Here is a 13,195-nt window from a genome sequence, read left to right on the forward strand (position 1 = left end):
TTAAGTTGTCTTGTTTTTGTCCGTCTGTCTCCCCCGATTAGACTGTGAGCCCGTCATTGGGCAGGGATTGCCTCTATCTGTTGCTGAATTGTATATTCCAAGCGCTTAGTACAGTGCTCTGCACATAGTAAGCGCTCAATAAATACCATTGAATGAGTGAATGAATTTAGACTGGGAGCCCCATGTAGGACAGGGACCGTGTCCATTCTAGTAAACTTGTATGCACCCCAGTGCTTGACACATACTAAGCGCTAAACATATACCATTAAAAAAAAGCCTTTTCAGAGTAGGAGATAAATTAGGAGTTGTTTAGTTTTGTCTGCGGACTGAATAGTGTCTCATAAATCCAGACCCTATCAGTATAAATTTGAGGAATTCCCAGAGAAGGTCCAGGAGCGAGGAAAAGGGTAACTTTTGTCTCCTCATCCAAGGGCCCGGTGAAGGCTCTGTAGTCGACCAATCGTTAGTATTCATTGCATGCCACCTCTGTGCAGAGCACTGTACTAAGCACTTGGGAAAGTACAATAGAGGTAGAATAAAATTAAAAAAGGATGGTATTTGTTAAGCGCTTACTATGTACAAAGCACTGTTCTAGGCGCTGGGGTAGATACAAGGCAATCAGGTTGTCCCACGAGGGGCTCCCAGTCTTAATCCCCATTTTGCAGATGAGGTAACTGAGGCACAGAGAAGTTGGGTGACTTGTCCAAAGTCACACAGCTTATAGGTGGCGGAGCCGGGATTAGAGACCACGACCTCCGACGCCCAAGCCCGTGCTCTTGCCGTTGAGCCCTGCTGTCGAGGAGTTTATAATCTAGCGGGGAAGACAGAACAGCAAAATCATTTATAGAAGGAGGAAGGAAAAGGAGATACATATGTCAGTTAATGCTTAAATAATAAGGTTTGTAAAGGAATGTATAGAAGTGCTCTTGGTGCATAAGGGCTGAGGTGATATATGGTGGGATCAAGACTATTTCTTGGAAAAGGCCTCCTGGAAGAACCGTGATTTGAGAAGTCAGTCGCATTTATCGAGTGCTTACTGTGTACAGGGCACCGTTCTGAGCTCTTGGAAAAGTACAGAATAAGGATAAACATATTTCCTGCCCCCAACGAGCTTGCAGTGTAGAGGGGGAGACGGACATTAGCGTAAATAAATCACAGACATGGACCTACGTGCTGCGAGGCTGGCTTTTTGAAGAGTGGTTGTCTTGTGGGTTAGGAGGGGAGGAAGTTCCAGGCAAAGGAGAAGTAGAGCAAGAGGTCAGTGTTGGGAGAGAGGGAAGCCTAGTGAGAGGGTGAGCTTCAGAGGAGCTAAAAGTGGAGCCGGAGTGTAGTGGGGGATGAATAAGTAGGAGGGAGAGAGCCCATTAAGGGCTAGAAGTCAGGGATGAGGAATGGGTAACTATTGATGATTTTTGAGGAGAAGACGATCTGTTCAAGGCAGAGGCCAGAAGCAGAAACACCACTTTGGAGGCCGATGCAGCGGTCGGGTCGGAAAGCAGTGTGGCCCGGTGGAAAAACCCTGAGCCTAGGAGCCAGAGGACCAGGGTTTCAATCCCAGCTCCGCTGCTTGTCTGCTGTGTGACCTCGGGCAAGTGACTTGACTTCTCTGGACCTTAGTTCCCTCACCTGTGAAGTGGGGATTAAGACTGCGGGGCCCATGTGGGACAGGGACTGTGTTCAACCTGATAGACTGCGAGCCCGTGGTTGGGCAGGGATTGTCTCTCTCTGTTGCCGAATTGTACATTCCAAGCGCTTGGTACAGTGCTCTGCACATAGTAAGCGCTCGATAAATGCTATTGAATTGAATGAATGCTTATCTGCATGCTTCTGCTCCTCTGCTGCCTTCCCCGTGTATGCCACCAGCTGCCCCCTCGTGATTCAAAACGACCACCTTGGGCGTCATAGCCGGGGCTGCACATGGCAGTCAGTGAATGGTCCAGGCCTGTTACTGGGTAGAACAGAGAGAGGAAGCCCCCCCGACTCCACGGGTCAGTCACTTCACTTCTCTGTGCCCTCAGTGACCTCCTCTGGAAAATGGGGATGAAGACTGTAAGCCCCCCCACCTGGGACAACCCAGCGCGGCTCAGTGGAAAGAGCACAGGCTTTGGAGTCAGAGGTCATGGGTTCGAATTCCGGCTCGGCCACTCGTCAGCTGTGTGACTTTGGGCAAGTCACTTCTCGGTGCCTCAGTTACCGCATCTGTAAAATGGGGATGAAGACTGTGAGCCCCACGGGGGACAACCTGATTCCCCTGTGTCTACCCCAGTGCTTAGAACAGTGCTCGGCACATAGTAAGCGCTTAACAAATACCAACATTATTTATTTATTTATCCTCCCCAGCATTTAGAACAGTGCTTGGAACCTAGTAAGCGCTTCACAAATGTCATCATTATTTTTTATTATTATTATTGACTGTGCCCTCAGTGACCTCCTCTGGAAATGGGGATGAAGACTATGACCCCCACCTGGGACAACCCGATCACCTTCTATCTCCCCAGCGCTTAGAAAGCTCTCCATCCCCTTACCCCTTCCTACCTCACCTCCCTTCTCTTCTTCTACAGCCCAGCCCACACACGCCGCTCCTCTGCTGCTCACCTTCTCACTGGACCTCCTCTTGCCTGTCCCAACGTGGACCCCTGACCCACGTCCTACCGCTGACCTGGAATGGCCTCCCTCCTCACCTCTGCCAAACTCACTCTCTTCCCCTCTTCAAAGCCTTACTGAGAGTTCACCTCCTCCAGGAGGCTTTCCCAGACTGAGCACCCCCTTTCCCTCTGCTCCCCCCGCACCCTCTGCTCTTCCCCCTTCCCCTCCCCTCAGCGCTGTGCTCATTTGTATATATCATTTATTACCCTATTTATTTTGTTAATGAGGTGTACATCTCCTTGATTCTATTTATCTTGATGATGTTGTCTTGTTTTTGTTCAGTTTTGCTTTGCTGTCTGTCTTCCCCATTTAGACTGTGAGCCCGTCACTGGGCAGGGATTGTCTCTATCTGTTGCCCAATTGTCCATTCCAAGCGCTTAGTACAGTGCTTTGCACATAGTAAGTGCTCAATAAATACTATTGAATGAATGATCTGCCCCCCCACAGGCCGGAATCACCTGCCTCGAGTAAAGTCCATCAGTGCCTTTGCCAGTTTCTTCCCTGTTGTTAATAATGTTGGTATTTGTTAAGCGTTTACTATGTGCAGAGCACTGTTCTAAGCGCTGAGGTAGATATAGGGTAATCAGGTTGTCCCACAGGAGGCTCACGGTCTTCATCCCCATTTTACAGATGAGGGAACTGAGGCCCAGAGAAGTGAAGTGACTTGCCCACAGTCACACGGCTGACAAGTGGCGGAGCTGGGATTCAAACCCATGACCTCTGGCTCCCAGTAATAATAATGTTGGTATTTGTTAAGCACTTACTATGTGCAGAGCACTGTTCTAAGCGCTGGGATAGATACAGGGTAATCAGGTTGTCCCACAGGAGGCTCACGGTCTTCATCCCCATTTTACAGATGAGGGAACTGAGGCCCAGAGAAGTGAAGTGACTTGCCCACAGTCACACAGCTGACAAGTGGCAGAGCTGAGATTCGAACCCATGACCTCTGGCTCCCAAGCCCCGGGCTCTTTCCACTGAGCCACGCTGCTTCTCTGTTGTGGTTTGTGGGATCACAAGCAGTCACTAACAAGGCAGCTTGCTTGTCTCCACCATTTGTCTCTCCGCTTCTAGACTGTGAACCCGTTGTTGGGTAGGGTTCGTCTCTGTTGCTGAATTGTACTTTCCGAGGGCTTAATACAGTGTTCTGCACACAGTGAACATGTTGAATGAATGATCTGTGACCTTGGGTCACTTAACTTCTCTGTGCCTCAGTTCCCTCATCCATAAAATTGGGTTTAAGACTGAGCAGCTGTGACAGGGACTGCACTCGGCCCATAGTAAGCACTTAATACATACCACAATTATTATTATTAACTGTACACTTTGGGTACTTGATATTCACCCCACCATCATTCCCACTGCACTTATATACATCAGAGGTCATGGGTTCCAATCCCGGCTCCGCCACTTGTCAGCTGTGTGACTTTGGGCAAGTCACTTCACTTCACTGGGCCTCAGTTCCCTCATCTGTAAAATGGGGATGAAGACTGTGAGCCCCATGAGGGACAACCTGATCACCCTGTATCTATCCCAGTGCTTAGAACAGTGCTCTGCACATAGTAAGCGCTTAACAAATACCACCGAGAAGCAGCGTGGCTCAGGGGAAAGAGCACGGGCTTTGGAGTCAGAGGTCATGGGTTCGAACCCTGGCTCGGCCACTTGTCAGCTGTGTGACTTTGGGCAAGTCACTTAGCTTCTCGGTGCCTCAGTTACCTCATCTGTAAAATGAGGATTAAGACTGTGAGCCCCACGTGGGGCAACCTGATTCCCCTGTGTCTACCCCAGCGCTTAGAACAGTGCTCGGCACATAGTAAGCGCTTAACAAATACCAACATTATTATTATCTCTATAAATTATTTATTTATATTAATGTCTGTCTCCCCCTTGAAACTGTAAGCTCCTTTTAGGCAAGGAACTTGTCTACAAACTCTGTGGTATTGTACTCTTCCCAGCGCTTAGCGCTTCTCTTCTCTACACACTCTGCACACAGTTTGCACTCAATAAATACCATTGATTGATTGATTCCTGAGTTTCCTGGGAATTTAAGGCTGGGGGCTTCTGGGGGTGAGGATTGCCCGCAGAGGAGGGGTCTCAGAAAGAGAGTGTGTGTGTGTGTGTGTGTGTGTGTGTGTATAGGGGGTAATGAGTTCAAGGGAGAAGGGAGAGTGGTGGACTTGAGCTGCTGAATTGCCCTGACCCCCAAACTCTCCAGCTGGTCATTGTGAGTGAAGGGTGAAGAGGGTGGGGGCTCATAGGGGTTGGGGGGGGATCCTGGAAGTGAGAAGAAGCAAGATGATAAGTCACTTAACTTCTCTGTGCCTCAGTTACCTCATCTGTAAAATGGGGATTAACTGTGAGCCTCACGTGGGACGTGATGACCCTGTATCTCCCCCAGCGCTTAGAACAGTGCTCTGCACATAGTAAGCGCTTAACAAACACCAACATTATTATTATGACACGGAGCATATGGGCAGCATAGCCTAGTGGAATATCACATGGCCTGGGCATCAGAGGACGTGAGTTCTAATCCTAATTTAGATATAGTCGAATCATGAGCCCGTCGTCGGGGCAGGGATTGTCCCTATCTGTTGCCGAATTGTCCATTCCAAGCGCTCAGTAAAGTCCTCTGCACATAGTAAGTGCTCAAATACAATTGAATCCTTGCTCTGTCACTTGTCTGCTGTGTGATCTTGGGTTAGTCACTTAACGTTTTTTCTGTGCCTCAGTTGCTTCATCTGTAAAATGGGGGTTCATTCATTCATTCAATAGTATTTATTGAGCGCTTACTATGTGCAGAGCACTGTACTAAGCGCTTGGAATGGACAAATCGGCAACAGATAGAGACGGTCCCTGCCCTTTGACGGGTTTACGGTCTAATCGGGGGAGACGGACAGACAAGAACAATGGCAATAAATAGAGTCAAGGGGAAGAACAGCTCATAAAAACAATGGCAAATAAATAGGATCAGGGTGATGTACATCTCATTAAACAGAATAAACAAAATAAATAGGGTGATGAAGATATATACAGTCGAGCGGACGAGTACAGTGCTGAGGGGGTGGGACGGGAGAGGGCAAGGGGGGAGAAGAGGGTTTAGCTGTGGAGAGGTGAAGGGGGGGATAGAGGGAGCAGAGGGAAAAAGGGGGGAGCTCAGTCTGGGAAGGCCTCTTGGAGGAGGTGAGCTTTAAGTAGGGATTTGAAGAGGGGAAGAGAATCAGATTAAGACTGTGAGTCCCATGTGGGGCACGGATTGTGCCCAACCCGACTGACCCCAGCGTTCAAGACAACGTCTGGCACATCCCAGCTGGAATCCCGGGCCCGTGTAGAGAAGGGAGCAGGGAGAGGAAGCAGGGAGAGGGAACAGGGAGCAGAAGGCCGGGACTTGGAGCTCCCCTCCTCCCCTCCAGCAGGAAGCAGGTGTGGCCGGAGCTTGGACGTCGCGCACCTGAGACCTCAGACCGGTCCGGGACGCGGGCCCCACCCTCCACCCTCCACCCCCTCCCCTCCTCCGAGGTCAGGGAAAAAGCAAATCGCTCCTTCCCCCGAAACCCGGACTCCACTCGGGACCGGCAGTGGGAGAGGCCAGGTAGGTCCACCCTGAGGTCCGCTGCGCGTCTCTCCTCCGGACTGCGCTTCTCAGCTCTGCGCTCCCTTTTCTACCCACTACTGCGCTTCTCAACTCCCTTCTTCGCTTCTCTGCTCCTTGCTCCCTTCTCTACTCCGCTCTGTGCTCCTCTGCTCTGCTCGTCCCAACGCTTCTCTGCTCAGGGCTCCCTTCTCTACTCAGTACTGCGCTTCTCTTCTCTGCGCTTCTCTGCTTCGCGCTGTGCGTCTCCTCCTAATTGCGCTTCTCTGCTCCGTGCTCCCTGTTCTGCTCCATGCTCCCTTCTCTGCTCTGTGCTCCTCTGCTCTGTGCTCCCTTCTCTACTCAGTACTGCGCTTCTCTTCTCTGCGCTTCTCTGCTCTGCCCTGCGCTTCTCTGCTTCGCGCTGTGCGTCTCCTCCCAATTGCGTTTCTCTGCTCCGTGTTCCCTATTCTGCTCCGTGCTCCCTTCTCTGCTCTGCTCTGTGCTCCTCTGTTCTGTGCTCCCTTCTCTACTCATTACTGCGCGTCTCTTCTCTGCGCTTCCCTGCTCTGCCCTGCGCTTCTCTGCTTCACTCTGTGCGTCTCTCCTCCCAATTGAGCTTCTCTGCTCCGTGCTCCCTTTTCTGCTCCGTGCTCCCTTCTTTACTCTGCTTTGTGCTCCTCTTCTCTGTGCTTCCTTCTCTACTCATTACTGCGCTTCTTTTCTCTGCGCTTCTCTGCTTCGTGCTGTGTCTCTCTCCTCCCAATTGCGCTTCTCTGCCCTGTCCTCCCTTCTCTGCTCAGTATTACCGTGCTCTTTTCTCTGCTCTGCGCCTCTCTTCTCTGCTCTGTGCTTGTGGACTCCGCTCTCCCCACCCGGAGGGGGCCCTGGGGGGCCTGGGCCGGGGTCGTCCAGAGAGTAATGGAGGCCCCCGTCCCTGCTGTGCCCCCTCCCCGCTCCTCCAGATCCCCTCCCTGGTCCTTCTCCGTTTGCTGGCCCAGCTTGGGCAAGTCCGTGGCTCAATGGAAAGATCCCGGGCTTGAGAAGTCAGAGGCCATGGGTTCGAATCTCGACTCTGCCGCTTGTCCCTGTGTGACTATGGGCAAGTCATTTGACTTCTCTGTGCCTCAGTGACCTCATCTGTAAAATGGGGATTAAGACTGTGAACCCCACGTGGGACAACCTAGATTACTCTGTCAGCCTTCTCTCTGACCTCCCTTCCTCCTCTCTCGCCCCGCTCCAGTCTATTCTTCACTCCGCTGCCCGGCTCATCTTCCCGCAGAAACGCTCTGGGCCTGTCACTCCCCTTCTTAAAAACCTCCAGTGGTTGCCTATCGACCTCCGCTCAAAACAAAAACTCCTCACTCCAGGCTTCGAGGCTCTCCATCACCTCGCCCCTTCCTACCTCTCCTCCCTTCTCTCTTTCCACCGCCCACCCCGCACGCTCCGCTCCTCCGCCACCCACCTCCTCACCGTCCCCCGTTCTCGCCTATCCAGCCGTCGACCCCCGGGCCACGTCCTCCCGCGGTCCCGGAATGCCCTCCCTCCTCACCTTAGTCAATCTAATTCTCTTCCCCTCTTCAAATCCCTACTTAAAGCTCACCTCCTCCAAGAGGCCTTCCCAGACTGAGCTCCCCTTTTCCCTCTGCTCCCTCTACCCCCCCCCCCTTCACCTCTCCGCAGCTAAACCCTCTTCTCCCCCCTTGCCCTCTCCTCCTCCCCCTCTCCCGTCCCACCCCCTCAGCACTGTACTCGCCCACTCAACTGTATATATCTTCATCACCCTAGTTATTTTGTTTATTTTGTTTGAGATGTACATCACCCTGATCCTATTTATTTGCCATTGTTTTTATGAGCTGTTCTTCCCCTTGACTCTATTGCCATTGTTCTTGTCTGTCCGTCTCCCCCGATTAGACCGTAAGCCCGTCAAAGGGCAGGGACTGTCTCTATCTGTTGCCGATTTGTCCATTCCAAGCGCTTAGTACAGTGCTCTGCACATAGTCAGCGCTTAATAAATACTATTGAATGAATGAATGAACAACCTGATTACCCTGTATCTACCCCAGGCCTCTGCACATAGTAAGCGCTTAACAAATACCATCGTTATTATTTAACTTCTCTGTGCCCGGCTACCTCACTTGTAAAATGGAGATTAAGACTGGGCGTCCCATGTGCGACATCCTGCTGACCTTGTATCTCCCCCAATGTTTAGAACAGTGCTTGGCACATAGTGCTTAACGAATACCATTATCATTATGATGATTATGCTGGTGGCTCCCTCTGCTCACTGCCTTCCTAGACTGAGCTCCCCTTCTCCCTCTACTGCCCCCCTTTCACCTCTCCTCAGCTTAACCCTCTTTTCCCTCCATCTCCCTCTGCTCCTCCCCTTCTCCCTTCCCATCCCCTCAGCATTGTACTCGTCTGCTCAACTGTATGTATTTACATTACCTATTTATTTTGATAATGAAATGTACATCGCCTTGATTCTATTTAGTTGCCATTGTTTTTACGAGATGTTCTTCCCCTTGACTCTGTTTACTATATATAAAATATATAAATACTATTGAATGAATGAATGAATGCCTTGAGTTCAAAGCTCTTCCTTCCCTGGGCCCCTCCTACCTCACCTCCCTTCTCTCCTTCTACAAACCACCCCGTACACTCCGCTCCTCTGCCGCTCACCTCCTTACTGGGCCTCTTTCTCACCTGTCCCGCCGTCGACCCCTGGCCCACGTCCTACCTCTCAACTGGAACGCCCTCCCTCCTCACATCCACCAAACTAGCTCTCTTCCCCACTTCAAAGCCCTGCTGAGGGTTCACCTCCTCCAAGAGGCCTCCCCAGACTGAGCCCTCCCTTTTCCTCCACCCCCCTCCCCTCCCCATTTCCCCTACTCCCTCCTTCTGCTCTACCCCCTTCCCTGCCCCACAGCACTTCTGTCTATTTGTATGTATTATTTATTACTCTATTTTATTAATGATGTGTCTAGATCTATGATTTAATTTATCTATCTTGATGGTCTCGATGCCTGACGACTTGTTTTGCTGTCAGTCTCCGCTTTTTAGACGGTGTTGTGGGTCAGGGATGGTCTCTGTTGTCTGATTTTATGTTCCAAGCGCCTAGTACAGAGTTCTACATACAGTAAGTGCTCGGTAAATACGATTGAATGAATGAATGAACCCAGGAGGTCGCCTGGCTTCCAGACTCTTTCCACTAGTAGTAGGCGTGTTTGACTTGGGGTCAGAGTGTGTTGCAGGGGGTGCATTTGCGCTGTCCTGGGCGACCCTAGGGCCCATCCGTCTGTGTTTGTCCCCAGGGTGGGCCTTCCGAAGGCCGGAAGGCAGCGATGGAGAAGGGTTGGCACCCCGGACCCGTAAGGCCGACCCCGAGCTGGGCCGCGCTCCGCCTGCTGCTGCTGCTGGGTGAGTCTGGGGGCGGAGGGGAGTGTTGGGGGGGTTCTCCCTGGCTGAGTTAAATTTCAGTACAAACTCATTCCCGCCACCCGAAATCCGGCCCGTCCATCCCATCCTAGGGACCAGCTGCCCCTGAGCGGCCCATGCCCGGCACTGCCCAGTATGGGCGTTGGAGCTGGAGCAGGTGACATGATGGTGCGTGTGAGGACAGGACAGGAGGGTCAAACTGCTCAGAGCCGACAGAAACACTCCAGGAGGGCGGTGTCTGGAGGGGGAGAGTGGGGGCCGCATTCATTCATTAAATTATATTTATTGAGCGCTTACTGTGTGCAGAGCACTGTACTAAGCCCTTGGAATGTACAATTTGGGCAACAGATGGAGGCAATCCCTGCCCAACGATGGGCTCATGTACCTGCAGGGGCAAAGTCCCGGGTTCAAACTCTTGCTGTGTGATTTGGGGCTAGTCACGCAACCTATCTGGGCTCAGCTTCCCCTTCCATCAGTTGGAGTGACTCAGAGCTGGGAGCAAGGGCAGAAGCTCTTGGATCGGATCTCTCCGAGACCGGGCAGGTCTGCGAGAACCCACCCCTGGGGCCCAGGTTGGCCCCCACTGGCCCCACCCCCACCCAGCCAGCCAGAGGAGTGGTTCAGGGTCGATCAGCCTCCAGGAATAATAGCAACGTTGGTATTTGTTAAGCGCTTACTATGTGCAGAGCACTATTCTAAGCGCTGGGGTAGACACAGGGGAATCAGGTTGTCCCACGTGGGGCTCACGGTCTTAATCCCCATTTTACAGATGAGGTCACTGAGGCCCAGAGAAGTGAAGTGACTTGCCCACAGTCACACAGCTGACAAGTGGAAGAGCTGGGATTCGAACCCATGACCTCTGACTCCAAAGCCCATGCTCTTTCCACTGAGCCACGCAGGAAGTGACTTGGGGCTCCACAAAACTGAAGGAGCTCACAATCTGACCTGGAAAATGCATCTGTCCGTCTCACCCCTACCCCCCCGTAGAATTTGCAGTGTGATCTTGAGCCAGTCACTCACTTCTCTGGGCCTCAGTTTCCTCACCTGGGGATTCGGTACCTGCCGTCTTCCCTCCCCCTTAGACTGAGCGAGACAGGAACTGTGTCCAACTCGAGATCTTGGTACAGTGCTTAGCACTCAAAAAGTACGTAACAAATACCACACTGATTATTAAAATCAGTATTGTACATAGAACAAAGTCAAATACACCCATTTTCACACACAGCGCACACACGCACAGATGTGATGTCCACCCCGTAGATCTAGACACACACCTCACCTCATTACTCTCCTACTGCAACCCAGCCCGCACACTTTGCTCTTCTAATACCAACCTTCTCACCGTTCCTTGGTTTTGCCTTTCTCAAAACCCACCCCTCGCTCACATCCTATCTGCTCTGGAACATCCTCCCTCCTCAAATTGACAGACAATTACTCTTCCCCACTTTGAAGCCTTATTGAAGGTATGTCTCCTCCAAGAGGCCTTCCTGGACTAAGCCCCACCTTTCTTTCCTTTTCTTCAACTTCCTTCTGCGTCACCTTGACTCGCTCCCTTTATTCACCCCCCCCCCCCCCACTGGGCCCTACGGCACTTACTTAGGAAAGCAGCGTGGCTCAGTGGAAAGAGCCTGGGCTTCGGAGTCAGAGGTCATGGGTTCGACTCCCGGCTCTGCCGCTTGTCAGCTGTATGACTGTGGGCAAGTCTCTTAACTTCTCTGTGCCTCAGTTACCTCATCTGTAAAATGGGGATTGACTGTGAGCCTCACATGGGACGACCTGATTACCCTGTATCTACCGTAGCGCTTAGAACAGTGCTCTGCGCATAGTAAGTGCTTAACAAATACCAACATTATTATTATTATTATGTACAGATCTGTAATTGCTTTATGTGTATTAATGTCCGTCTCCCACTCTAGACTGTGAGCTTGTTTTGGGCAGGGAATGTGTCTTATTATATTGTACTCTCCCAGATGCTTAGTACAGTGCTCTGCATACAGTAAGCACTCCATAAATCGAGTGAATGAATGAATGAAATCTCATCCAAATGATCATATATTCAGACACACCCAGAAATATATGCTCACTTAGGTATGTAGAAGTCCAGTGATAACGATGGCATTTATTAGTGCTTACTATGTGTCAAGCACTGCGCTAAGCCCCAGGGTAGATGGAAGATAATCGGCCACAGTTCCAGCCCCATGGGGAACTCACAGCCTTAGAGGGAGTGAGAACAGGTAGTGGATCCTCCTTTTACACAGGAGAAAAACGAAGGCACAGAGAGGTTAAGTGACTTACCCAAGCTCACACAGCAGATAGTTGTTGGAGCTGCGACTAGAACTCGGGTCTCGGGACTCCCAGAGCTGGGCTCTTTCCACCGGGCCTCCCAGCACGGGCACACACACACACACACACGCACATATACACGTGTCTATCCAGATGCAGATATGACATGTGCATCCCAGAGACCCCTGAAAGACTCTGCCAGAGACGCGACTGAAGTGATGCATTCCCATGCTTAAAGGCCCAACCAGACCCCTCACCCGTGAGCCCATTTGGCAGAGCAGACGGTCAGACTGACCCAGAGGTCAATTTTAGCTAATCAGCCTGTTGCCCCCAGGGCCCTCTTGGCTCACCCGAGCTCCTGAACCCCCACCCCATAAGCCTTTACCCCTGCAGCTCTGTGCCCTGGCTTTCCCCATTTCTAAGCTGTGCCAAGCCCTGTACTAAGCCCTGGGGTAGAGACGGGCTCACAGACTAATAGGGAGAACAGTTAGGTGCCAAGTTAGGGTTCGGCCTCCACCCGCCCCTCCGCCCGGACCAGGGCTAAAGCAGTCTCTGGACCTGGAGTTCCTTCAGACACCCCACTTCCTGCCCCCAGATGGTCAGTGGGGGACCTGGGGTAAGTGCGGGAGGGCTGCCTGGAGGAGATGAGCCGTTGCAGTGTTGGGGAGGAGGCCAGACTGCAGGAGTCAATGGGAGGGCATTCCAGGAGGAGAGCTGGGGAGCGAGAGGGCTGCGGGGGAGGAACGGTTGATTCAACTGCTGGGAGAGGCCCGGGGGAGGCCCGCGGGAGGGAGGTGAGAGCAGAACAGAGTCGACTGGTGGCTGGCACTTCCCCTGAGCCCTGGCCAGCTGGCCCCTCTCTGGGTTGGACTGGGGAGCTGCCCCCCTTGCCCTTCCCTATGCTTCCTCCTCCCTACAGCTGCCCGGAGTGCCCCGGAGCCCTCTGCCCCCTTGAAGGGGCACCTCCCGGTTCCTGCCCGTGTCTGGCAGCCCGGCTGTGGCACCAAGGACGGGGAGGGCCAGGCGGGAGGGGAGAGTGAGGTTTTAGTTTCAGGGACCAGTGGGCTCCCCGGGTCAGAGGACAGAGCCATTCTGGAAGGCTGAGAGGCCGGCAGGAGTCTCCCATTTCCTCTCTTTCAGGCTGGATGGCACAGACGGGGCCAGCTGAGGCCAAGATGGTGAGAGGCCACCTTCGGTCTGCTTTGGGCCGGGTACCAGGGAGGAGGGTGCCTGGTGATGGGTACCAGCGGGTTGGGAACTGGG

At 52.3% G+C, this 13,195-nt stretch overlaps 1 protein-coding gene across 1 annotated transcript in view; it reads left to right on the forward strand.

Moving 5' to 3' along the window:
* Positions 1–13,195, forward strand: part of MSLN (mesothelin) — a 51,327-nt gene that overhangs the window by 16,545 nt on the left and 21,587 nt on the right. The window contains exons 2-4 of the mRNA XM_029083319.2: positions 6,160–6,232; positions 9,526–9,631; positions 13,073–13,110. Of these exons, the coding sequence (XP_028939152.1) occupies positions 6,160–6,232; positions 9,526–9,631; positions 13,073–13,110 (217 nt within the window). The remainder of the gene's footprint in view (positions 1–6,159; positions 6,233–9,525; positions 9,632–13,072; positions 13,111–13,195) is intronic.

Source organism: Ornithorhynchus anatinus, chromosome 2 (assembly GCF_004115215.2).
Source record: "Ornithorhynchus anatinus isolate Pmale09 chromosome 2, mOrnAna1.pri.v4, whole genome shotgun sequence".
Taxonomy (NCBI): Eukaryota; Metazoa; Chordata; class Mammalia; order Monotremata; family Ornithorhynchidae; genus Ornithorhynchus; species Ornithorhynchus anatinus.